General features: G+C 36.9%; 1 protein-coding gene across 3 annotated transcripts in view; it reads right to left on the reverse strand.

The window, feature by feature from the left end:
- PIEZO2 (piezo type mechanosensitive ion channel component 2) overlaps window positions 1–27,437 on the reverse strand; it is a 459,581-nt gene that overhangs the window by 103,064 nt on the left and 329,080 nt on the right. For 2 of the 3 annotated variants that reach the window (XM_069468280.1, XM_069468279.1), the window contains exons 12-18: window positions 24,946–25,094; window positions 21,834–22,064; window positions 10,621–10,744; window positions 8,836–9,122; window positions 6,706–6,854; window positions 4,448–4,621; window positions 982–1,023 (exon numbers count right to left, since the gene is read on the reverse strand). In XM_069468280.1, coding sequence (XP_069324381.1) covers window positions 982–1,023; window positions 4,448–4,621; window positions 6,706–6,854; window positions 8,836–9,122; window positions 10,621–10,744; window positions 21,834–22,064; window positions 24,946–25,094 — 1,156 coding nt within the window. The remainder of the gene's footprint in view (window positions 1–981; window positions 1,024–4,447; window positions 4,622–6,705; window positions 6,855–8,835; window positions 9,123–10,620; window positions 10,745–21,833; window positions 22,065–24,945; window positions 25,095–27,437) is intronic. The other variant, XM_069468281.1, reaches the window with a different exon arrangement.

A 27,437-nucleotide genomic window follows, 5' to 3' on the forward strand; every position in this document is an offset into this window, starting at 1 on the left:
AAATTACTAAATTATTAGCTAAGTTACTAGTAATGATATGAAGTTATAGGAGTGAATATTTTAAACTACCTACTTAGTAAAGTAAGAATAGTTTTACTAAATTAGATCCAAAAAGATTTTTATCTCTGTTCTCTTTGGGCACTTTGAGAATAACTCTTCTTCACACAACACTTATCAAAGTTTGCCTTTCATTTTGTGTGGATATTGCATGTTTTATCTCCCCACCTAGGTGACATGCATCTTAAAGTAGGTCCATGTCTCAGTGCCATCTTGGTGCCTTTTGTAGTATGTAAACATATGAAATCTGATGATGTAAAACATCCTTAAATAATATGTTGATCTTTCAAGTAGAGATATACTTGAAGAAACTGATGGTTTTTAAAGCACATATTGTTGTGACTACTTTCACGTCATTCAGACATATTTACTGAACATCAACTAATGGTTAAGGCCCGGGAGGAGTCAAGGCCTGGGAGCTTTATTCCTCTAGCAAGGGAGATAAGACAAGCAGGCGGACAGAGGACTGGAAGGCAAGTGTCAAGACAGCGGTAAAGATAAAATGCTACAGGGATTCAGAGGAAGGGCAGATTACTTTTAGCAGGGACGTTGGCATTTCTGGGAGGGTTTATGGAGGAGGTGGTTCTTGAGCTGAGCTCTCAATGATGCGTTCAAGAGGGAGATGAGCTCTCAGGCAACCTTGAATGAATTCTACCAAATAACAAAATGAAGGGGGCATAAGTCTGAACCAAGACCAAAGGCTGAGCACCAGCTGAAGACCCTGGACAACCTCTACATCCACTCGTAGCACCATTCAGTAAAAATACCAAATGGTTCGGTTTGCAAAACACATCCATGAGCATACCTGAAGACCACCGTCCACAATCTGATGACACATTTTTTCATTTATAAAGCAGTTAAGAGTTTAATACATCAATAAATAGTTTTTAAACAAAACAAGAGAGAAAACATTGAAGTACCCACCTATTTATTATTAGATATACGCGGCCATTGACTTTGGCATGACTACGAGGTGACAGATGGGAGCACAAGGATGCAATGAGGAGACAGGGCGGAGAGAGAAAGAGGAGATTGTTAGACAGAGGTGAATGAAGGAGACTCTCTCAAGCTTTCTATCATCAGGTGTATCATCACCCACAGGCTCCATGCCTTGAAAAAGAGTCTAGACAGCAAAATTCAGCAGCAACACGAAAGCAGACATATTCAGAGAAAATACAGGAAGATAACAAGTCACTCCCCATCTCATACACTTTATTAGGAATTTGTCATACTTAAATTTTTCAAGGTACATTTTATCAAAGAAAATATAATTTAAAAGATTAAATTTTGCTCCTTCCTCAGAATTTAAAAAAGAATCCTACTCGATAACCACATTCAGTATGTTATTCTCTAAGGTTTTCTAAAATTGACATTAAAAAAGTCATTTCATTTCTATATGCATAACAATACTTTCTAAGACAAGTCATGTGCAAATGAAAGTGATATAAAAGTAATAGATATTTAAGTGGTTCCTTGTAAATTATTATTAATTATATATTATATAACAAACATATTATAATTATGTTCTAATATTATATATTGTCAATATGTAAGTGAAAGGATATTCCCAAGATTGCCTACTTAGAAATAATAAGTTTCTTCTTACACATATTATAAAACTTTTTCTTAATGCTAACTTTTAAAACTCTGTAAGGCTAAACATAATAAATTCTGCTTCATGCACAAGTGACATGCACCTACACTACAAGTATGTATGCATGCACATATACACACAGAAAAGTGGACAAAACAGGAATAGAACAATTGCATATTTACAGAAAAAATAGTGCATAAATTAGTTTAATGAACACAATGAACTGGTGGGCCACATTTTATATAGCATCTCCTAAGGAAGTGGGAGCAGAGAAGCAAAGCATGACAGTCAATTCTGACTCAGAAAAGATTTCTTTTTCCTCATCATTTTGATTTTAATGTAGTTGTCGTATTAGGACCCCAGGGACAAAAAATACACAAGGTGAAAATTATGAGTAAGGAAAATACGACAATGTGAAAGAGTTGCTAAAATGATGAGATATATGTCTTATGTTCAAAGTTAAAATTTTGGGACTTTTATATCAAACTCTTGCGTGAGATTCCAAAATACCAAATTTTAGTGAGTTCTTCAAATTCCCTAAGGTTCTAGAAAACTTTTTTTCATAGAACTAAATATGAAATCTCATGTGCCTAAACTCTTCAGAGAGCCAATATTACGTATTCTCTCTTCACCCTTTAAATTTTCTTGGAAAAGTCACTGTTAGGGGAGTGCTTAGGCTAATCCACACCTGTGAGGAAGGCAATTCGTGGCCTCGTATTGCTATAGGTCATTTAGATATTTCTTCTTTTGTGGGGCCAAGAGTAAGGGTGTGAAGTAGCAGCTGTGAAAACAGCACACATCTTGACATGGGGTTGTGGTGCCTTCCCAGAACCTGTGCACTTAAACACCGCTAAACGCACTGAGAGGGAACCCTGTGGAACAAATCCCATTTTCACATACACTAGGCCCCAAATCTGTGAGTATTTAGGCTGGTAAATTTTCACTGAGCCAAATTGTCTTCTGCAAAACTATGGTCCTGAAAATTCCTACTTTGCTGGATAAATTGTGACCTATATTGGATTGCATCACAGAAGACTCAGACACACCACAAATAATGACAAGAAAAATGCTCCTGCATACTGGAAGAATTTTTAATGAGAAGACAATGAATACGGAAGAAAATAAAAGGCATTTAGAATAAAAAAATTTAAAAAAGGTATCATTAGCAATTATCAATAATTGCATCTCTTTCACAAACATATAGATCTGCTCTGTTAACTAAAAGGTTTTTCTTAATTATTAAATACTACTTTTGAAAATAATGGTGAGGGTTATAGTTAAATGAAGCACGTTACATGGTCAGAGTTAAGTATCAAATACTAGTTTTATTCAAAGGAATCATAAGCAGTGTCAAAAGAATTATAAAATAATCATTTTTCTAATTATTGACAACTCTCACTGTTTTTTCTTTTTCTTTTTTTTTTTAATTTCACACAGCATTGCTTCTGATAACAACTCTTACTTTTCTATACAGGCGTTGTCTTTGTAAACTTTTAAAATGAGGATGATTTTCCTTACCAGCAAGTTTGTCTATGAATAATACCTCCTAGGGGTCCCCAAACTTCTAATAATTAATTTATTTTTCCTAATATTTGATTACCACTGAAGGAAGTAAGAGTAAGTTTATAGAGAGGATAAGCCACTTCCTCTACCCACACTCTCCTGCCTGCTGGGGCAATGCGGGGAGAGGTTTTAGCTGAGGCTGGTTGTTTATGGTGGCGAGATAGCATAAGGAATAATGAATGGTTGAAACCTTTGGATTCTGTTGGTTGGGAGTCATTGATATACTGACAGTCATCTGCAGTATCAGAATGAAAACTAAATGTAATCTTAGGTTAAACAAAACATAATAAAGAAAACAAATCTGGTCATAAATAAAGTTCATAAAATGTTTTTTATCATGAAATAAATGTGTTTTGGAATTATTCATAATTCTAGTTCCTACTACAGCAGGAAATCAGAAGTTTAATATTTTATGAAATGTGTATGATGAAATTCTACTTCTTCTTCTCTTGATGTACTTATTTTTTCCCTTGAAGTCAAAGAATTAAGAAGAATTTTCACCTGTGGTCTCTGTACTCATTTCAGTACAGACCTTTGCTCCCTTAGTTGCTTAACAAGTATTTTTCCAAGAACTGAATCAGGTTAACTATGAGGCAGAGAGGAAAATCATTGTTTGTATTCATTAGAAGAATGCTTGTAATTTCCCTGTGATGGAACATTTGGAAGAATTTGTGCTAACCCATTGTGGTTTGAACAAACGGGGGGAGAAAAAGTCATACCATCTGTTACTTATAGACAGTTTACATTTGTTGTAAGCTGCTAAAAGAAGCCATTCTCTTCTTAAATATTATTCTAGTGACTAGTCGATTGCAGATTCTGTCCTTTTAGCCAAGTTTCTACATTTCCAAAATGGAAGGGAAAATTCTGCCCATCATCTTTTGATATGCTCTCATAGGACTTCTGTAGTGGTAGCCATGGTAATAAAAAACTCATTCTCTGAATTAGCCAGATTCTGTAAGTGGAAATACATATGACCAACTCTAAAATATTTTAGTCTGTACAGCTACTCTGAATCCACTCATATAACCAGTCATAAGTCACTACCAACTATTTCAGAGAGTGTCATCAAATACTATATATTTTTTCTCTTTTTGTTTTCACTCACAAGTTGATATTTATGGAAAGTTGAAGGTTGAAACTCTACGTTAGATTAATGGGCTTCTTGCAGGGTAGCCAATTAGGTAAGGTTTCAAAGCTGCCTTCCTGGGGTATGTGTTTCTTTTATTCCCTCACCTGTAGATGGTGTTGTCTTCTTTGCTGGGAATCGACTTGAGGTCTGTGAGTTCAAGGAACCGGTCATGGAAATAGTGCAGGTGTAAAATGCACACCAGCAGAAAGGAGGTTGGGATGAATATGCGAGTGAATAGTTCAGCCACAGTAAACTGCTTTAAGCCAAGATCCTCAAGCCTGTAAAACAAAACAAAATTAAAAACAAGGGCCTTTCTTAGGCAATGAAGGCACAGTCTCTTCATTATAAACTATGGCACAGTCTTACACTCCCATGGGCTATATCATTTGTTGCATTCCTCTCTCCTGATTGGAATATTTGGTTTTTGTTCCCACCAAGCCAAATAACCTGCTTTTACAACAGTCAATAACAACCTCGACATTGCCAAATTCTATGACTACTTCTCTAGCTTTATTTAATTCAACCTCAAGCCAGGTCTTGACGCCATCATACTTTCATGGTTTCTTGTTCTGCCACAACCTCTTCCTTTTCTGTTGGACTGCTAGAGGCTGAAATATCCCCAGGACTCAGTTTTGGTCTCTTTTCTACCTGTACTTTCTCCCTAGGTGATCTTGCCTAGTCCTGTGGATTTATACACCAGCTTTACGCCAAGGATGCAAACGTGCACCTACAGCACTGCCTCCTCCCGTGGACTCTCAAACCTTAACTGCACAAGAAATTGGCTGTTTCACAATTATTTCATATTTAGTGTTTTCAAAGCAGTATTCTTGATTTCACTATTTTCCTTAGCAAAGCAGTTCTCCGCCCACCGCACCTCACTCTAGTCTTCCCCAGAGCAATAAATGGTACAACTGTCTACCCTGTGTAAAACTGAGAAATCACATCTCCTTGACTCTTTCCCTTCACGTCTCATTCATCCACATTTCCTGCAGCTTCTTAAGCACCTCTTGAATCTGGCAGCTCCTGCTATCCATCTCTAACACCAACTATTCTAGATGAAGACACCATTGTTTCCCCCAGGACCACTGCTTTTGCTCACTAGCTAGTCTTGTTTCTACTCCCCACACATCACTTTTTCTCAGCTAGTCAAGGGATCTTTAAACATTGAAAAATTCTATCAAGAATAAAATACAAACCATACTATCTGTAAGTCCTGCCTGTCCCAGGTGCCTGCCTGAACTCTCCCACCTCTTCTTTGGCCACTTGTTCCTTTGCTCCCAGCAAGGGAGTCTTCCTTCACGTCCACCTGTGCACTGGGCCAAACTCTGACTTGCCCCAGGGCCTTTGCATGTGCTGGCATGGTCTCTCACACCCCAGCCTCCAACTCAGACACTTTTCCTAATACAAAGTCCTTTTTATCCTTCAGTGGGAGTTTAAGCAATACCTCCTCACTGAAGCCTGTCCTGATCACTCCATTTTTGGATAGTTTCCCCATTATTCAATACTTCAGCCTATTGTTTCCTTTACAGACCTGTCACAATTTGTAATTAACTTATTTTACATTAAGTAGTTTTCTTGTTTGTCTCCTCTATAAGTGCCACAGGGCTTAGATTTTCTGCCTCATTTCGTGTCACATCTCCAGGCACAAAAGAGTGTCAGGCACATGGAAAGCATTCAATCAACATTTGCTGAATAGCCCTGTTAGTTACATTGGTCTAGCTACATGGTGATTCTTTCCTTTTAGACCCTTCTCCCAGTCACTTCAATATATTCAGCTCAATGCCCAAGGCTGGTTGGATTTCTAAACTAGTTTCAGAAGTTTATAGAAGCAAATTAGGAAAGGATAGAGCGCTATCTGTAACGTGCACAAGAAAAACTATCTCATCATCACAAGTCCACTAGCACTTCCAGAAATTTCTTGCTCCATGGCACTCACCACTACTTAGAATCTATGCACCAGCAACATAAATGAGGAAAACTTGCTGCTTTATGTTATGAGTCCATGAACCTCTTATGAACTGGAGAATTCAGCTCCAATTTGGAGAGCAGAAAGTACAACTAAGTACTAAGCAGGAGTGTTTCACGTGCAACTGACATTAGAAAATGTCAATGTCATTTCATTAAGATGGATTTGAAAATTAATTTTCCAGTCAGTATTTCTGGAGTAACTACTATGTTCCAAGCTTAGGACTAGGTAGAGGGAACACAAAGATGACTAAGTTATAAATCCTGTTCTCAAGGAACTTATAGACATTGATGAATTATGTTTTACTAAAATCTTCCTTAAAGATGTTTTGAACAACATGCATTCCAGTCTTTATCCTGTTTGTCATTTTCACAACCCACCGTACACCAAGCTTACTTTTCCTTTTTCAGCCCAGTCATATTTTGCCACAGGCCCGGGAAGTTTTCAAACTGATATGTATATATAAAGATGAGCACCAGCATAGTGTAAATAACCACTGACATCCAAAAATATTTTAGAATTCTCCTCCACCATTCATAGTGCACCTGTGGATCAGACATTGAAAAACAAATGAGAAAAAAAACCCAGTTTTAGGAAAACTCACAAAAATATTTGGCTTATTTAATTAAAGCAAGTGATTACATATACAAATGTTTAAAAATAGAGTCCATTTATTTTTAGTTTTTTATATTTTGTTTCGAATATAGTTGAATGGATCAGGGTTAGAATCCCAGTTCCAGGTGTAAACTATAATAAAATCTTAAGGCTCTCCCTCGACCGGCTGACTGAATGGGCCCACTCTTGGCCAAGGGGATATCCTAAAACTAAATCGTCTGCCATGAGGAGGGAGGTCAGACATGTCTCTTCATGCCCACTCCCTTCCTGGAGACATCCTTTGTAACCCATCAATGGGCCTAAGGCTTTGCAAGACAAACCTGCGGGTCCTCAGTTTACACAACAAATATATGTTCATGGCTTGTCTCTCATTAACAGCTCCTTATCTTAAAACATTCTAAGCCTTTAGACAAAGCTTCATGTCTTTAATCAATTACAAGTCAAAGAATCTTTAAACCCACCTATAACCTATAAGCATCCCCCCCACCTCGAGATGGCCCACCTTTTCAGGCCAAACCAATATATGTCTTCCACATATTGATTTATGACTTTACCTGTAACCCCTGTCTCCTTGAAATGTATAAAACCAAACTGTAACCCAACCACAGTGAGTCCACTTGCTCCAGGCTTCTTGGGCGAGGCTCTTGAGCAAGTAACTGATCAACGCTAATGTGCTCACATGGTGGTAATATTCATTGGGTGTTGGTCAAGTGATGGAGTGGGGGTGGGTAAACTCACAACTAATGGATGCGATGCACACTATGTGGGGGAAAGGCATACCTCTAGCCCTGGCTTGGGCGAGGCAAAGTCATTACTTGTAATCAAAATATTTTACCCCCATAATATCTTGAAAGAAAAATAAAATAAAGCAAAATTATTTTACGGAGTCTGGCTTCTTTTCCACTGACACAGAGGTGGTTGCTGACTGTGTCTTTGGGCAAGTTGCTGGACCTTACTGAGCTCCAGTTTCCTTTTCCATAAGTACCTACTTTGCAGAGTTGTTATGAGGATGAAATAGATAATATTTACAAGGTTCCTAGCATGATATCTGGTCCAGTGAATGGTCGAATAGGTGCTGCTCTCATTGTAGTTACTATTACTGAGAGAAAACTACATCAGTTTTGAAATTCAAAGCAGTATTGTATGAAAGAAAATGTGAAACAATCACAGAGAGAAGACATCTCTCCTTACTATAAGCTGTGGATACACATTAGAGAACATCTATACTGAATTTTAAAGAGTACTAAAAAGTTCACTGATTTCTGTTGAGACTTTTTTTATCTTCATATATAATATACTCTTGTTTATTATACTTGCTTTATTTGTTTTTTTAGCTACTTGCAAGGATATTTTATGGTTGCACATATTTCTATCACTGAGTTACCTTCTATCATTAGTTAAAATTGAATTTGTGGAGAGGTCAACTCATTTTATATAATCTTTTATAACTTTAATTAATGAAATACTGAAGCAGTCAATGCAGTATACATATATATGTATATACACATGCGTACACACATGCATGAACACATACATACACACATATAGTCTTCTAATTCCAAAGCCTGAAATGTAAGTTACCTGAGAATCCTCTATTATTTTAGATTATCCTAAATTACTATTCAAAATTACAATCTAATTTTACTGATTTCTTTTCTTGATCAAGAATTTTTGAAAAACTTACGAACTTTTTTTCTGACTTTTAAAGAATCTAAAATTTTAAAATAGTAAACAAGTTGAAAACAGTCATTTCCCATTTTAGGATTCTTAGGATATAATGTTTGAATCTCACCAATCACTTTACAGGATATGTTCATGGGATTATTAATTTAGAAATTCTGCAAAGGTGGTTCATATATGTTCCCGTGACAGATGTGAGAATTAAAAAATAGGGGACAATTGTCTACCTACCTGATATAAGGCCACACAGAACAGGAACAGCACCATGTAGATGATTTTGTACATGACGATTTTACCCTCAAAGCTGACGAAGAAGAACATGCCTCCACAGACGTAGATCCAGTACTTGATGAACATGGCCACCACCAAGTTGCCCAGCACTTTCATGATGTCCTGGTCATCTTCTTCTTCCTCTTCCTCCTTCTCTTCCTTCTTTCTCTCTTGTTTCTCTTCCTTGGCTTCCTCTTGTTCCTCCTCTCTGGGCTCTCCTTCCACTTGGATGTCTTGAAGTTCCTCATCTTCAAAAGAGAAAATTAAGCCATTATAATGAGCTGGGTACCTGACCAGATCCACCCTTGACATTGTGTGATATATGTGGGACACAGAAACATGAATTTTATGAGTTATTCCATGATTTGAATGAGTTTAGAGTGTTCAAATAAACAAGACACCATTCATCCTGAAATATAGTTTAAGAGAATATAAATTTGGTTATATCTTTATACTGATCTTTCAAAAATATCTTTTTCATTTCCAATATCCAATGATAGCTTTAGCACTGCAGGATCTAGAAAAACAAATAGGCACTGATAGCACAAATCAAAATGATTATATCAATTTCAAATTCTAATTGTTTTCATGGCTTCAGACAATCCAAGTAGCACTTTACTAAATGTCATGAATGCTAACAATCTTAACCAAAAAGCTTGCCTTTAAATAAAAGTGTAAGAGTTAAAGCCAAATATAATTTAATTTAAATTAAGTTTAAAGAGTAATTGTAATTTAAGTTTAAAACAATTTTATGCATTGAAATTAAGACCTTATTTTGTCTTGCTTTAAAAGATGCTAATACATAGGACTCATTTCAGGGTTATGAAGGCTTGTATTTGAATAATTTGAATAATTATTTTAAAATAATTTTTTGAATACTTTTGAATAATTCATTCAAACAACCAGTGGATCCACAGTGAGGGGAATGAACACGAAGTGAGGGGTGAGAACAATTGTTGATCTCAAATTACCATTCTCTGACAAAATTAACTGGTTAATTTAATCAATCTGTTGCACAGAGACATCCAAACTCATATAGGCAAGACTTAAATCTTATAGACAGACTTTTGCTGCTGAAAAATAACTCAACGATCAAGTCTAAGAAACTGTATTTAAAAAAATATCTGTGATCTGTATTGGTTTTCTTACGGTTACCAGTTCAATCTTAAGGTTATCAGCCCAGCTTCTGTGGACACTTATAGTCTCCTTTTTAAAGACAATATTACTTAACCTCACTAACAGTCTCCAATCCATTCTATAAACATTAAACACATTTATTGTTATATCTAGGGAGCTAGTTCTTATTTTACTTACACAGAAGGTCTAAAACTATAGAGATGATAACAACATCATTTTCTTTTTCTTTTTCTTTTTACTTCATGGTATTTTATGTTTAGGGAAGTAGAAGATTTGAATTTAAAAGATTTGCATCAGTTTCTTGGTTCCAATACTCAGTAAAAGCATGACCTTGGAGGAATCATTCAATTTCTCTGAGTCTCTCTTTCTTCTTCCACTGGGAATCACTTTCGTAAGAAATCAAATGGCACATTTTTAAAAGCCCCTTGTGAACTCTCACGTGTATTCTAAAAGTCACATACTATAATAATGTTATTTATTGCTTCAAGTTCATATTCGGCTTCCGGCAAGTCTGAAGCATAGCTGCTTTCTGATGTATTTTCAGGCTCTTTCTCTATAATTTTGCTAAGCATAAAAATCTCCAGTCACACACTGTGCACACTAATTTACCTTTTTCTTCGTTTTCCTGACTGCCAATTTTGACTTCAGATAAAAGAGCTTCTTTTTCTTGAAGAGCTTTTTGCTCTGTGAGGTGCTGCCTCAGAAGCAGCCAAAAAGTAATAGTGAAAAGAATCTGAAATTAGAAAAGTAGCAAAACAAGAATTAAGCAATCATTTGAAGTACAAACACATTTCAACAATATAAGTCTCCTTTACATGTCAGTGGGAGCACAATAAGAGATAGAGTCAGGGTACTCCCTTGATTTCAGCTGAAATTCACTGCTTTTTTTGGGTATAAATTTATGGGGTACAAGTGTAATTTTATTACATGGATATATTGTGTAGTGGTGAAGTCTGGGCTTTTAGGGTACCCATCACCTGAATAATGTATATCATACCCATTAAGTAATTTCTCATCACCCACCTCCCTTTCACCCCCTCACCCTTCCAAGTCTCCACCGTCCACGAGTAGACGTTATTCGGCTCTCACTTATAAGTGAAGAATGTGTGGTATTTCTCTTTCTGTTTCTGAGTTGTTTCACTTAAGGTAACAGCCTCCAATTCTATCCATGTTGCTGAAAAAACAAGATTTCATTCTTTCTCTTTTTTCTTTTTTTGGAGACAGGGTCTTGTTCTGTTGCCCGGGCTAGAGGCTAGAGCAGTGGCATCATCATAGCGCACTGCAACCTCAAACTCCTGGACTCAGGTGACCCTTTTGCCTCAGCCTTCCGAGTAGCTGGCATTACAGGTGTACCACAACACCTGGCTAATTTTTTTTTATTTTGTAGAGATGAGGTCTCCCTATGTTGCCCAGGCTGGTCTCAAACTCCTGGCCTCAAGCTATCCTCTCAAAGTGGTGGGATTACAGGTGTGAGCCATCATTCCGAGCTGATTTCAATCTTTTTATGACTGAATAGTTTTCCATTGTGTATATGTACCATATTTTCTTTATCCAATCATCTGTTGATGAACATTTAGGTTGATTTCATATCTTTGCCATTGTGAATAGTGCTGCAATAAGCATATGAGTGCAGGAATCTTTTTGATATGATGATTTCTTTTCCTTTGGGTAGATATCCAGCAGTGGGATTGCTGGATCAAATAGTAGTTCTATTTTTAGTTCTTTGAGAAATTTCCATACTGTTTTCCAGAGAGGTTCTACTAATTTACATTCCCAGCAACAGTATATAACCATTCCCTTTTGTCTGCATCTTTACCAACATCTGCTATTTTTTGTCTTTTTAATCATAGCCATTCTTACTGGTTTAAGATGATATCTCATTGTGTTTTTAATTTGCATTTCTTTGATGACTAGTGATGTTGAGCATTTTTTCCTGTGCTTGGCCATTTGTATGTCTTCTTTTGAAAAATGTCTATTCATGTCTTTTGCCCACATTTTAATGGAATTGTTTTTGTTGTTATTGTTGAGTTGTTTGAGTTCCTTGTAAATTCTGGATACTAGTACCCTATTGGATGCATAGTTTGCAAATATTTCCTCCCATTCTGCAGATTGTTTGCTTACTTGTTTATTTCATTTGTTGTGTAGAAGCTTTTTAGTTTAATTAAGTCTCATTTGTCTATTTTTATTTTTGTTCCCTGTGCTTTTGAGGTCTTAGTCATGAATTCTTTGCCTAGACCAAAGTTCAGAAAAGTTTTCACTAGGTTTACTTTCAGTATTTTTACAGTTTCAGGTCTTACACTTAAGTCTTTAATCCATCTTGAGTTAACTTTTGTATATGGTGAGAGAGAGAGAGGTTCAGTTTCATGCTGCATGTGGCAATCCAATTATCCCAGCACCATTTATTGAAAAGGTGTCCTTTCCCCAGTGTATGTTTCTGTTGACTTTGTCAAAGATCAGTTGGCTGTAGATATGTGGCTTATTTCTGGGTTATCTATTCTGTTCCATTGATCTATGCGTTTATTTTTATACCAGTACCACACTCTTCTGGTTACTATAGACTTGTAGTATAATTTAAAGTCAGATAATGTGATGCCTCCAGATTTGTTCTTTTTGCTTAGGATTGCTTTGGCTGTTCAGGCTCTTTTTTGGTTCCATATGAATTTTAGGATTGTTTTTTCTGATTATGTGAAAAATGATGTTGGTATTTGAAAGGGATTGCATTGAATTGGTAGATTGCTTTGGGTAGTATAATCATTTTAATGATATTAATTCTTCTAATCCCTGAGCATGGGATGTTTTTCCATTTGTTTGTAATATCTACAGTTTCTTTCAACATTGTTTTGTAGTTTTCCTTGTAGAGATTTTTTGCCTCCTTGGTTAAATATATTCCTAGGTATATTTTTTTGTAGCCATTGTAAGTGGGATTGCCTTCTTGGTTTGATCACTACTGATATATAGAAACATTACTGATTTTTGGACATTGATTTTGTATCTTGAAACTATACTGAATTCATTTATCAAATCTGAGAGTTTTTTTTTGTGGCGTCTTTAGGGTTTTCTGGTATAAGATCATATCACGTAAGTGAACAGGAATAATTTGACTTCCTCTTTTCCAATTTGGACGCCTTTTATTTTTTTCTCTTATCTGATTGCTGTGTTAGGACTTCTAGTATTATGTTAAATAGGAGTGGTGAAAGTGGGCATCCTTGTTTTGTCCCAGTTCTTAGAGAGAATGTTTTCAACTTTTCCCCATTCAGTATGATGTTGACTGTGGCTTTGTTGTATACAGCTTTTATTATTTTGAGGTATTTTCCTTCTACACCTGGTTTGTTGAGGGTTTCTATCCTAAAGGATGCTGAATTTTCTGCATCTATTGAAATGATCATAGGGGTTTTGTCCTTAATTCTGTTTATGGGATGTATCACAGTTATTGGATTTGCATGGGTAAACCATCCTTGTATCTCTGGTATAAAACCCACTTGATCATGGTGTAGTCTCTTTTTTTATGTGCTGTTGGATTCACTCTACTAGTATTTTGTTGAGGATTTTGTGTTTATGTTTGCCAGGGCATTGGTCTATAGTTTTCTTTCTTTGTCTGGGTTTTGTATCAGTGTGATACTGGCCTCGTAAATGAGTTAGGGAGGATTCCCTACTTCTCAATTTTTTGGAACAGTTTCAGGAGGATTCTTTGTAGCTTTGGTAGAATTCGACTATGAATCCCTCTGGTCCTGGGCATTTTTTTTTTTTTTCATTTTCTTTCTTTCTTTCTTTCTTTTTCTTTTTTTTTTTTGGAGGCAGGGTCTTGCTATTTTGCCCAGGCTGGAGTGCAGTGGCTATTCACAGGCGTGATCCTACTACTGATCAGCATGGGAGTTTTGACCTGCTCCATTTCCGACCTGGGCTGGTTCACCCCTCCTTAGGCAACCTGGTGGTCCCCTGCTCCCGGGAGGTCACCATATTGATGCCGAACTTAGTGTGGACACCTGATTGGCATAGCGCACTACATAGAACTCCTGGACTCAAGTGATCCTCCTGCTCAGCCTCTCGAGTAGCTGGGACTACAGGCGCGTGCCACTGCATCCGGCCTGGGCATTGTTTTGGTGGGAAACTATTACTGTTTCAATCTTTCTACTCATATCGGTCTGTTCAGGAGTTCTATTTCTTCTTGGTTCAATCTTGGGGGGTTGTATATTTTCAGGAATTTATCCATTTCCTCTAGGTTTTCTAGTTTGTGAGTATATAGTTGATAATAAACTTTGGTGATCTTTTGTATTTCTGTGGTATCAGTTGTAATGTCTCCTTTTTCATTTCTGATTTTGTTTATTTGGTTCTGCTCTCTCCTTTTCTTAGCCAGTCTAGCTAGCAATTTATCAATTATATTTATATATTATATTGTTCTTCTTTTGAAGAACAATATAATATATATTCTTCTGAATATATTCTTCTTCTGAATATATATTATATTGTTCTTCTTTTGAAGAACAAACTTTTCACTTCATTGATCCTTTGTGTTTTTTTTATCTCTATTTCATTAGTTTTTTGATCTTTTTTATTGCTTTTCTTCTGCTAACTTTGGGTTTGGTTTGTTCTTGTTTTTCTAGTTCCCTGTGGTATGATGTTAGGTTCTTAATTTGTGATCTTTCTAATTGTTTGATGTAGGTATTTATAATGCTATAAATTTATCTCTTGGCACTGCTTTTTTTCTATATCCCAGAGATTTTGGTATGTTGTGTTTCCATTTTTATTCATTTCAAAATTTTTTTAAATTTCCATTTTTAATTTTTTTATTGACCCAGTGATCTTTCAGATGCATGTTGTTTAATTTCCATGTATTTGTATAGTTTCCTAAGTTCCTGTTGGTATCAGTTTCTAGTTTTATTCCACTGTGGTCTGACAAATACTTGATATAATTTTGATTTTTTAAAAATTTGTAGTGACTTGTTTTGTGGCCTAACATATGGTCTACCTTGGAGAATGTTCCATGTGTTGATGAGCAGAATGTATATTCTGAGTTGTTGGGTACAATGTTCTATAAATTCTATTAAGTCTGTTAAGTACATTCAGTCTAAAGTCCAATTTAAGTCCGATGTTTCTTTCCTGATTTTCTGTCTCAATAATCTGTCTAGTGCTGTGAGTGGGGTGTTTAAGTCCTCCACAATTATTGCATTGCTGTCCATATTTTTTTTTTTGTCTAGGAATATTTATGAATCTGGGTGCTCTGGTGCATATTTAGAATTACTATATACTCTTAATGAATTGATCTCTTTATCGTTATTTAATACAATGATCTTCTTTGTCTTTTTATATTGTTTTTGATTTAAAGTCTATTTTATCTAATATAAGTGTAGCTACTCCTGATTGCTTTTGGTTTCCATTTGTGTGGAATATCTTTTTCTACCTATTTACTTTCAGTCTGTGTATGTATTTACATGTAAGGTGAATTTCTTATAAGCAGCATAGGTGGATTATATATATTTATCCATTCCACGAATCTATATCTTTTAAGTGGAACATTTAATATATTAACACCCAAGGTTGATATTAATATGTATTGTTCCTGTCATATTGTTAATTGCTATTAGCTGTTTTATAAATTCTTTGTTTCTATCTTTTTCTCTGTTTATCTTTGTGATTTGGTGGAACTCTGTTGTGTTGCCATTTGATTTCTTTCTCTCCCTTTGTGCAATTGTTTTATATGACCTATGAGTTTTATACTTTCATTTGTTTTTATGATGGCAAATATCGACCTTTCATTTCCATTTTTAGGGCATCTTTAAGCATTTCTTGTAGGGCTGATCTAAAGGTGATAAATTCACTCAGTGTTTGCTTGTGCGGGAAAAACTTTATTTCTCCTTCATTTATGAAGTTCAATCTAGGTGAATATAAAGTTCTTTATTGGCAATTTTTTTCTCTCAGGACTTTGAAAATCCCATTCTCATCCCATTCTCATCCCAAATCTCATCCCATTCTCTTCTGGCTTGTAAGGTTTCTGCTGAGAAGTCTCCTGTTATTCTGATAGGTTTCCTTTACAAATGAATAAACACTCTTCTCTTGCTGATTTTAAAATCCTCTTCTTCATGCTGACTTCAGACAGTTTGATGACCATATGGAGTGATGAAGTTCATTTGTAATGTGTTTGCCTGGGGATAGTTGGGCCTCTTGTATCTTCATATCTAAATCTCTTGCTAGACTTGGGACACTGTTGATAATCATTTCCTTAAACAGGTTTTCTAAACTTTTTAATTTTTCTTCCCTCTCAGCAATACCAATAATTTATAAGTTCAGTTGCTTTATGTAGTCCTATATGTCTTAAAGGCCTTGTTCCTTCTTTTTTTATTCTTTTTTTTTCATTTTTTTTTTCTGACTGGATTAATTCAAAAGATCTGTCTTCAAGTTCAGAGACTCTTTCTTCTTCTTGGTCTAGGCTATCATTGAATCTTTCAAATGTATTTTATAATTCCTTTAATGAATTTTTCACTTCCAGAATCTCTGTTAGGGTTTTTCTAAGTTATCTATCTCCTTGGCAAATTTCTTGTTTATATTCTGATTTGATTTTCTGATTTCTTTGTATTGATTTTCATATTTCTCTTTCATCTCATTGAGCTTCTTTAAAATCAATATTTTCACTTTATATGGCATTTTGAGGATTTTTGGGGGGGTTGGGATCTACTGCTAGAGAATTATTGTGTTTCTTTCAAGGTGACATAATACCTTGCTTTTTAATACTTTCTATATCTTTACACTGATTTCTGTGCATCTGGAGAAGCAGTTGCTTCTTTCTCATTTTTAAATTTACTTTCACTGGAGGACACCTTTTTTCTTGAAGATGTGACTATGGTGTATGTTGGGCAGGGCCATTTGGCATTTCTTCTGGGTGTGTTCAGTGACAAAGACTCTGTATGATTTCCTTTGTTATAAATAGTCTCAGTGTGGTGGCTCTCTCAAATGCCAGTTGCAGTGGTTGTGTACAAAGTGGGTGAGTAGGCTCATGACCTCCTGAGTAGCCAGGGTAGCATGGGTGATGGTGGTAAAAGAGTTTGTAAGAAGATTCTCTCGTTCCTGAGCACTGTGCAGTTGTGTTGGCAGATGTTGTAATGGGCTGTACAGGTTGACCTCCAGTCTGGTAGGTAGCACTTGCAGGTAAGAGCCAGCTCAGTGGTAGCAGAAGGGTTTATGCCCAACTTCTGTTAATTGGCAGAAGTACTTGAGTGTCTCAGATGGTGGGTTGGGCCATGGAATGCCCAGGGGCCTGGGTCTTGTGTTCTGTCTAGTGCGGGTGAGGGTGAAGCTGAGCAGGGCTGGACCAGACAAGCAGACATTTATGCCCCCCAATGGCAGGTGCAAGCACTGGCCCTGATGGGGGCCTTAGGGCAGTCCTCAGGCCCCTGGAGAGGCCCCAGGTGAGGAGCAACCACTGCTGTGCTGAGGTTTCAGCACCGGGTCGTCCCAGTGCCACAGCCTAGCAAGCAAGAGTGGGACCTGCTTCTCTCTCACACCCCAGATCTGGTGAGGCTCACTCCCACATCCTGACTGTGGCAGTCAGTCAGGATATTTATCCACTGCAGTTTGATTCCTGTTTGCACTGCTGCCCTGGGACATGGGAGTCACTACCTGGATCAATATCACTCCCCACTGGCAACTCTCCTCCTGCTCTAGTCCCAGTGGGTGGGTGGGGGGGAGGGGGGGTGAAGGGATGTGGGTTCCAGCACCAGTATCTGCACTTGTTTTTCAGTTCTGGCTGCAGGATCCCCTCCCCCACTCAAGCCCCAAATCTCCAAGCCCCAGCCTAAGTCTCTCTACTGCCAGCAGCTGCTGCCACTGCTAGCTCCCTGGACCTGTGCAGCTTGCTATGAGCTGGGATCGAGAACGGCATCCTTCTACAGGTGTGCACGTCTGAGGGAGTGTGTAGGACATTTTTCAGAGCAGTTCCTTCTCACAGTCTCCTGGCCACTCCCTAAGTTAGCACCAGGGCTCAGGAGGGTCCTGAGGACTGGACTGCATGATTCTCCAGTGGGAAAGAGGGTCACAGAGAGACACTTGCTCATCCTCTCCAGTATTGGCGATTCACTCCTGGTTTTCAACCAGTCCCGGCCACACAGGCTGTCTGCCCTCCCTCTCCTTCCCAGATTCTGGAGTTTCCTCCTGGTTTTCTGTTGAACTCCCATGTTCCTTCTTGGATAAATGTTTGCAGTGTGATTGCCTGCAGGCTATTTTGGTGCTGGTAAGTGGATGAAGCATGCTGGAACAGTCTCTGGTCTGCTACCTTCTGAAATTCATTGCTTTTAAATCTCCTTCCTGAGGATGTCTGCATACCTGTGTCCGGTGCCAGGAGCACATTCAGGACTGTGCAAGGCCCTGAGGAAGATGCACCAGACTGTCCAACTACTTCCATCTGGGCAGGAAATCAACTCCAGCAAGTGGCCTCCCTCAAGATGTTCATCCTTGGTTGATTTCCATCTGACTGGGATGTCATTACAATTGCAAAAGAAGATATACTCCTTGTATAATACTCCATTGACTCTGCAATGTTTCTTATTTTGAAGGACTCCACAGATGAGAAAGAGAAAATTTCATCCCAGAAAACAGAACCCCTTACTATTTCTATTAATATCTTCGAAGCTTAAGGAAGAATAGTTCTACGTGCCCGTACTTTTACATTAGCACTTTCTCGAGGACTAGGAAAAAACTTATGATTTGGCGGAGCTCCATTCTTTAGGAATATAGTACCTAGCACATAGTATTTCCTAAAAATATATTTATGGAAATATAATTCACATACCATACAATTCACCCATTTAAAGTGCACAAGTCAGTGGTTTCTAGCATACTCACACAGTTGTGCAATTACTGCAATCAATTTTAAAACATTTTCATCACCCCAAAAAGAAGCCCCATAGAAGTTCCTCCTTTTCTCCCCATCTCAGTCCTAGTCAATCGCTAATTTAACTTTTTGTCTCTATAGATTTGCCTAATCTGGTACTTCATGTAAACGGATTTATATAATATGTATTCTTCTGAAAGTAGATTCTTTTACTTAGCATAATGTTTTCAAGGTTTATCCACTTTGTAGCATGTACAGTGCCTTATGCTTTTTAATTACTAACTAATATTCCATTGTATGGCCATACAACATGTTATTTACCCATATTTATCAGTTGATGGGCATTTAGGTTGTTTCTGTATTTTCAGCTGTGATGGATCATGCTCCTGTGAGCATTCATGTGCAAGTTTTCATGTGCACATATGTTTTCAATTCTCTTGGGTACATATAAAGCTAGGACTGGAATTGCTGGTTTTATGATAATTCTATGTTTAACATTTTGAGGAACTGACACACTATTTTCCAAAGTTGCTATACCATCTTACATTCCCACCAGCAGTGCGTGATAGTTCCAATTTTTCTACATTCTCAGTAACATTTGTTATTACTTATCTTTTTAAATTACAGCCATACTAGTGGATATGAAGTGGTATCTCATTGTGGTTCATAGTTTTAATAGGATTTTTGTAAATATTTGGCAAAGAAATGAAAAGAATTAATAGGCAAATGAATGGGTCATTTTCACTTTGAATTGCTCCCTTAACTATCCATAAATGTCCACTTATCATTTATTTTCAACATGAACCAGTGCCAATAAGTCCTGGTAGATGTGCCCAGGACCTAATGAAATCAAGAACCAGAGTGCCTACATTTCTGAAAATCTGGCATTAAAATTCCAGAAGTCACTATGAATCAAACTATAGCTGCAAATTGGGAAAGAAATCTGTTTCTCTAATGTATTTGTTTATTCAGAGAGGCCAGGAGTAATTGGGGGCAGGTGGGATATCATTCCTAGGCAAGGCAAGTCAAAAGCCAGGTTTGAAGGCAGCAGTTGATATAGTTTGATGAAGCCTGGAATGAGACACACTTAGGAATGCTGCAAAGTCGTACAGTCTGGCTCCACTGGAGGTGTTCAGACCCTCAAGTACTGAGGCTGGTTTCTTTTCTCTTATTTTTTAACACTCTGACTCATCTGGTACTCTGTAAACAGTGTGTGTTTAATAATATGTTTTGATAAATCTTATTGTGATAGAGATTGTATGAACCTGGAGTTGTATTGTTATTGTCTGTGATAAAATCTTGCCTTTTTCTTGTTTTTGGACTCCTGGATACTTTAAAATGTAAGTGCATAATTTCCAAGAATCACTTTTTTTTTTACAAGTAACAAATTTATTTCCCTAGTAATGTTTTCCTCCCTAAGAACTGTTAATTTTAGATTTATGGGAGAGTATTCAACTAATTAGTTGGCATTTTTAGAAGTCTCATTGTTATTCTGAGTCAGGTTGTAATGGATTTACACAATCAAAAGAATAAGATTTTGAATTTCTCTTATAGAAAAAAAGTGACTTACCAGTTGTGTGTGAGTGTGTGTGTGTCTCTGTGTGTGTGTCTGTGTTAAAGGGGAAAGAGAGGGAGGGAGGTAAAAGAAAGGACTATTAAATAAAGGTGACTTGTCCGTGGGAGTATTAAGAAAGATTTTGAGCATGGAGTATGATTTAGAAGAAAAGTGTGGGTGGGTAGGCATGGGAGTTTGGGATGAATGAATAAATGAATGAATAAACTTTCCGTGGTCCACGAACACAAGGGATTATGGTATCACCTTTAACTGTCATTAGCATTCACTTGTTAGAATTTTTTTCCTTTACTCTAATAGCCCTTCACCAAAAAAAAATCTGTTATGAGGACTGACACCTCATTTACACCTGACTGGCTTGGATATGGGGCGTCTGGTAACCCTGAAAGCAGGTGGTTGCTCCCAGGAAAAGTGAATTTCGGGTGATGTAAATGTCTCCTTCAGAGATATTAATTTTCAAAGCTCATTCAATATATTCACATTTGTTCCTACTGTCTTAATGAAGTCACCAACACAAAGGGAATGTGTGTTTAGTCTGCTACTTTGTTAACAAAAGAAACAGTAAGCTGCACCTAATCTTCTGAAATAAAAACTATTAAATAGCTCATGAAAATAAATGAGTAATGAAAAGATTATGAACTTTCTAACTCAGATGAAGGCACATCATATAATCAGTAGAAGAAAAAAATACAAGTGTCATTCTTAATTTTTGCTACTAAAAATATTTTATGCAGCGGTCCCCAACCTTCTGGCACCAGGGAACAGTTTCATGGAAGACAATTTCTCCGTGGACCAGGGGCGGGGGAGGATGGTGAGCGATGGGGAGTGGCTATAAATACAGATGAAGCTTCTCTCCCTCCCTGGCTCTCTTAGCTGCCACTCACTTCCTGCTGTGTGGCTGGGTTACTAACAGGCTAAAGACTGGTATCAGTCTGTGGCCCAGGGGTTGGGGACCACAGTTTTATAGGACATAATTGGAGAAAAAAATGTTGCGATTAATAAGCAATACTTATTTATAACAGCAATGTGCTAAGCATGTTTTACAAATTGATAATCTATCAAAGAAAGTCCTCTAACCCCATGATATATTTTACATGGTATTTTCCCATTTCCACATCTAATTTCTACTAGAGTACAATTTATACTAAAAAATAATTTATATTATAATTTTTCTTTGAGTGGAAAGTATAGTCATTTTTAAGTAAAAGCTAAAATCATGGTGTAATACAAGTTAATGTTTAAATTATAGAGACCTCTAAGCACTGTAAATTATCTCTTACCATCACATGTATCTGTTCACTTTTGCAAAGCAGTGACTATTTGGAGACTGTTTTTGTTAGGTTTCTCTTAGATATGATTATTATAATGTTTGTGGTTTTGTGCCATTGTTTTTTTTTTGTTTTGTTTTTTGTTTTTCTATTCATTTACCTTTGAAGCAAGTTCTCCTGGATCTTTTTTTTCTAAAAATCCTGGGACCTTTTTAATTTCAGGAAGCTCAAAACTCCATATATACTGTAATATCAACAGTAGATTTCCATAAACCACCATGAAAGGAGAGCTGATCATGGCATATTTTCTTCTGTTGCGAATCATCCAAAGAGTGCACGACCAGATCAATAGCACAAATGTCAACCAGCTATGATAGGTGATGCTCCAGGCCTGGAGGGAGGAAAGACAAGACAATAATGGTCAATACGATATACGGTCCCCCCATGCTGGTAAGTTAAAATTTATCTAAAAAGAAAAGGGAAATAATATTCAAAGGAGGGAGAGGAGAGTTGTGGTGCAGTAATGGAGAGAGACCCCAACCTCTGACACAGGAAAGGAAGAAAACAGAAATACTGATTGCACTGAGAATGACATTGCTTTTGAACATCTAGGGAATAGAGTCAAAGGCAAAAGGCGTCTTCATTCAATAAGTCCATTTCCCTTGAGCACCAAATCTCTTGTTCTTTACCTTATTTTACGGTATTAAAAATAACCATGTTTTCTCCTCGCCACCCCCCCCAAATAGTCTAGAGTCAGCAGTTATTTGCAAGTGATGAGCGAGTGTGGGCCATTGTTGAGGCTCAAAAATAGAAGCTTTGAGAATCATTAGGTTAACAATAAAAGTTGGGCTTCAGGGATCACTTCTTGGTAGATGACCCAAGAAGATATACATGATGGAAATTAGAAAATTTATACGAGGAAGTTGCATGTTAGGCTTCCACACACCCAAGACAATACAGCCAAGTTAATAAAGGCCAGCTTCAGCTTCTGTCCTGTAAGAGTTGGGACTAAAAAACAATCAGACAATCTTCCATTCACATTAAACTTTCAAAGAATCAGAAATGTATCTCAAATGGAAGCTATCAGGACAATCTGTATAGCAGGCTCACAAATACTATTAACTTCAGGAAACCTGTTATCATTTATAATAATCTGACACCATATTTTTTTGGTGAAAAGACCTTTAAAAAAACATTTTCTAGATATGTTTGAGCTAATTGAAATCAATCGCATTCCTGAATATCATAAATACCAAGAGTTAGTTTTAAGGTTCAAATATTTTACAAATCTACTTTGCTTCTGGAAATTAGATAGGTATTAAGATAGATAAAGTCTGCATGGAATAAACAAATATTTCCTCTCAGCAATTTGCAAATCTGTCCTAAAGCACCACTAGCTTTTTTAAAGTGATAATTTAAATTGTTGGTTAAATATATATAATCATAAATAGGAAATTTAAATTCCTTTTATCAAAATTAAGTTAGTGAAGACAACTAGTACCAAGTCTGAATTATTTTCATGAAATTATTATTTCTTAGAAATAGAATTTATCAAAGGTTAGGTAATATTTAATGTATTTGTTAAGTAACATATTTAATAACTATATTTATTCCAGTATGAAATGCAGATGTAACTCTGCCATTTTTTGTGTGACCCAGGAAAATAATTTTCAGGGATATTATAATTCCAGCAGATCCTCCCTCCCCAGCCCCTTCATTATTCTTGTTTGGGAGGATGAGGGAGAAAAAGAAATTACGAACATTAAAAAAACTGTCTCTTCTTTTTAATGCCAAGTCACATGTACTTTCCAGTTGTGGTATTTGGGAAGTAAAATCTTCTTTGTGCTGTTTCTTATGTTCAGTTTCAGAATTGTTTAGACAGTATATTTGTACATTGTATTTTTTAAATAAATGCTAATATCATTTTAATGGACTTGACTCCTCAGGACTTCTGTTTCTGTGTGATTAAGAAGTCTGTAATAGGGAGCTTCCATGTAAGGCAGGCACTTTTAAAACATTAATATGATGGCTCCATTAATACAATGGTACCAGACAAGCACACATCTTTAATGGATTGTGTTGTTTTACAATAGATTTTTTTTCTATTAAGTAACAAAATGTGTATTCAAAGATTTTTTTAAGCTCTATTTCTTTAAAGAAAAAACCAAACTTACCTGGCTTAGGGAGAAAAAAAACGACTATATACTTTATTGAGTTCAGAATCAGAATTATACACTGCATTTACAATATGTTTGATATTTAACAGTCAGAGATGTGCTGTAATTTGAAGTAGAGGCTGATAGAAAATGTCAAAAGGTAACCAAAGAGCAGAGAATTAATTTCATGTAAAGAATAGAACTGGCAATCCCCAAGAGCACCTTCAATTTCAAGGAGCTTTCTTTCTCCTGGCCTTCCCGCACGTGTGGCTGTGTTCCTCACTAGAAACTAAAGCTGAGTTACGTATGGGTTCATCTGGGAATCATCTTGACTATGTACCTGGAGAAACTGTGTCTAGGTATGTTTTCCCCCTAGAGTTATAGAATATTTTTATTTTTTATCTTCAAAAGTGTCCATGGGATCTCATCATTGACCACAGATTTTGGAAGAGTTGCATTTTAAACAAGAATATTAGGTTTCTCAAAAATAAATCAGCTTCCTCAAGAAAATTAGGAAAGGGAGACATTAGAGGTTCTATTATCTTCTATCTATAGGCCACGGGATTATTTTCGAAGCTATGATGTTAGATATGGGGAATGTATCTAGAGGTGACAGAAACACGCATAAACTGAGAGCTCACAACTGGAACAAGCTTTTGAGAACCGTGGTTGCTTGATGCTCATATTGGTAAAAAGTTAATACAGCTAAGATGGAATAGTCTCCCCCAAATCTAAGACAAGATGTGAATATAACTCTCAATATCTGACAGAAATAAAAGCAGCCTCTATTAACCTCAAATACCTTCAATACCTTTTAGAAAAACTACCCAATATGTCCTTTGAAGTTGGGAAAACAGGGAAGAGCCTGACTTGATAAACTAATTTGAGAGAAATGTATTAATATTTAAAGGGAGGATAAGTAGGGTTGACAAGGATATGATTTTGAAACCTATAGTATAAAAATCCCATGAAAAATTAACATAGCAGACCATTCTCTGCCAAGGGATTGGGAAGATTACTGTACTTATGTTGGCCCTGAGAAGATGGCGGAGCTTAGAGCCTGCAGGGCTGTGGACACCACTTCTCCAACACCCTGCCACTGTCACTCGTACATACCATCATAGCAATGAGGGCACAGATATAACTTTGTTTCATAATGAATTGGAACACGGAGACCATAGCGTGAACTTTGATGCTTCTTTTCTCCTCATGGCTTTGTTCTTCTTCAAATTCTTCTTTCTCTTCCTCCTCTTCCTCTTTCTTTTCTAGATGGAAAAATATCTTATGTGACTATTTATGCAAACATGAAATTTGTATAAATGTTCCAAGCAGTAAAGCAAATGTATGATTTTGACATAGCCTTTTATTTAAGACTTCAGAAATTATTTCCAATTAATAAAGCCCTTAGAAGTCAAACAGAATCAGTACGTTCTGCCTGGTCAGTGTAATGGGACCCTGCCCTCAGAAATTGTGGGAAGAAAATTTGCATTTGAGAGGGTGTAGAAAATTTCCATTTCCTGGCATTCATGCCCTTGTGTGAATCCTTCCCTGTGAGTGTGGGTAGCACCTGGGACAGGCTTCTAACAAACAGAACACTTCAGAAGGGATGGCGTGTCACTTCCAAGATTCAGTTTCAAAAGACTGTGGCTTTCACCTTGGGCACCTTCTCTCATTCTCTCACTCACTTGTTCTGAGAGAAGGCAGCTGTCATGTTGTAAACTGCCCTGTGCTGTGGCTCAGGTGGTGAGAACTGATGTCTCTTTTGGCTAGCAGCAGCAAGAGCCCGAGGTCAGCTGGCCAACAGTGGGTGTGGAAACAGATTCTCCCCCAATCAAGCCATCAGAAGAGATGGCAGCCCTAGCCAGCAGCTTGACTGCAACCTCATGAGCGACCCTAAGCTGTAAGCACCAACCTAGTCACACCCAGATTCCTGACCCAGAGAAACTGTATCACACTAAATGTTGTTTTAAGCTGCTAAATAAAGTGTCCTGTCTTTCTTGTTTTGGTTAAATGGGCTGTACACAAGTTGGTTAGAGAACCGAGTTTCCTAGCACCATGAAGAGGAAGGATAAACTACTGAAAAATCAGTGACCACGCATGCTACCACATACAGGCTCCAAAATCAGTAGCAGAAACCTATCTGCTTTCATTCCTTCAGCAGGAGGACTGGATAACCCTAAGAGTTATAAGAGAGAGCCTGAAAATCATAGACAGTGATGAAAACACTGAATGTGACGAATTTTAGAGTTACTTGCATACTACCTTTCTGGTTGTGACATATTTTGTGTGCATAGATTCAATTAAAAATAAAAAAAACACTTCCCCGCTTTTGTTTCACTTTTGAAAGCTCAATGTATGATTTGAGTATTTTTCTATTGTCCTTGTCAGCAGTCAAAAGTCTGTTTATTTGTTCTCATATGAATAATGTGTAAATAGATGGACATCTAGGCTGTGACCTGAACATCTCAAACATTAGAAGTCACAAATGCCAATTCTTGGTCCCTGCCCTTTGTGACTCTGGTGCCAATGCTCTGAAGACCACACTTTGTAAAACACTGAATTTCCTTAAGCTTTTCAGTTTAAACCTGAGTTGCAAACAACAACACCTGCATGTAGGAAGCAGAAAAGGGTAACAAACAGATAGAGTCTGATGCTGTGGAGCTCACAGGTGCCATCTGGGGTTGGGGAGTGCATGTGGCAGAGCCGGTGGGGGAGGGTGACTGACCTTGATTTAACCTTACTAAGGAATGTCCAATAATGTGACTAACCAGTTGTACAGTTAAGTAGGTGCACTGTCAAGGGCAACAGCAGGAAGTACAGATAAAGAATTATGAAGAACAGAACACTGGAATAAGCCTGATAAAGAATTATGCAAAAAGGCCCTCAAAGTAAGCATAATGTATCATTGGTGCAAACTGGACAGCTGCTGGCTGTTCACTGAAGGAGGATAATGTCTAACAACACTAGTGTTAATCACATAAAAATAGAGATATAAATCAATTATAATTTTGTAGCCACTTAGCTGCTACCTGCATGCTTCATGTATTGTACTTTTTTTTTTTTTCCTCAGTACTAAAGTTAGGTAATTCTGTCTTTATGGACTAATAATTGGCAGTTGGTTCCCAGTAGGGGCCATGATAACAGAAGTCTAGCTAACCTTGTAGAGAGAGAGGTAGGGACTAGCGTTGCCAGATGTTCACATTTTACAAGGGATTCCAGAAATTTCCATTTCTAGGTCAGAGCTACAGTTTTTAAAATGATGGTTACTATTTAAATTAAAAAAAAAATATTTCACCTGAGGGTGAAATCTCAGCCCCAGGCCACCAACTTGTCATCTCTAGTAATAGTTTGCTTTCTCCTTCAACATAATATACTGAGAGAAAAGGCAGAAAAATCCCTGTACAAGTTCTGATGTTCCCTTTTTTTAACAAACAAAAAGGACTCTTTTTAAAAACACTCATGCATTAGCCAGAAAACTATTGACCCTAATTACAACATCAACTAAAAGAAAGACTAACATACATATGTACACATGTAGGTTTAATGCTATACATAAATTGACATGTTTAAAATGGTTTTTACCTTTTTTTCAAAGTTTGCCCCAACTA

Source organism: Eulemur rufifrons, chromosome 5, assembly GCF_041146395.1.
Source record: "Eulemur rufifrons isolate Redbay chromosome 5, OSU_ERuf_1, whole genome shotgun sequence".
NCBI lineage: Eukaryota > Metazoa > Chordata > Mammalia > Primates > Lemuridae > Eulemur > Eulemur rufifrons.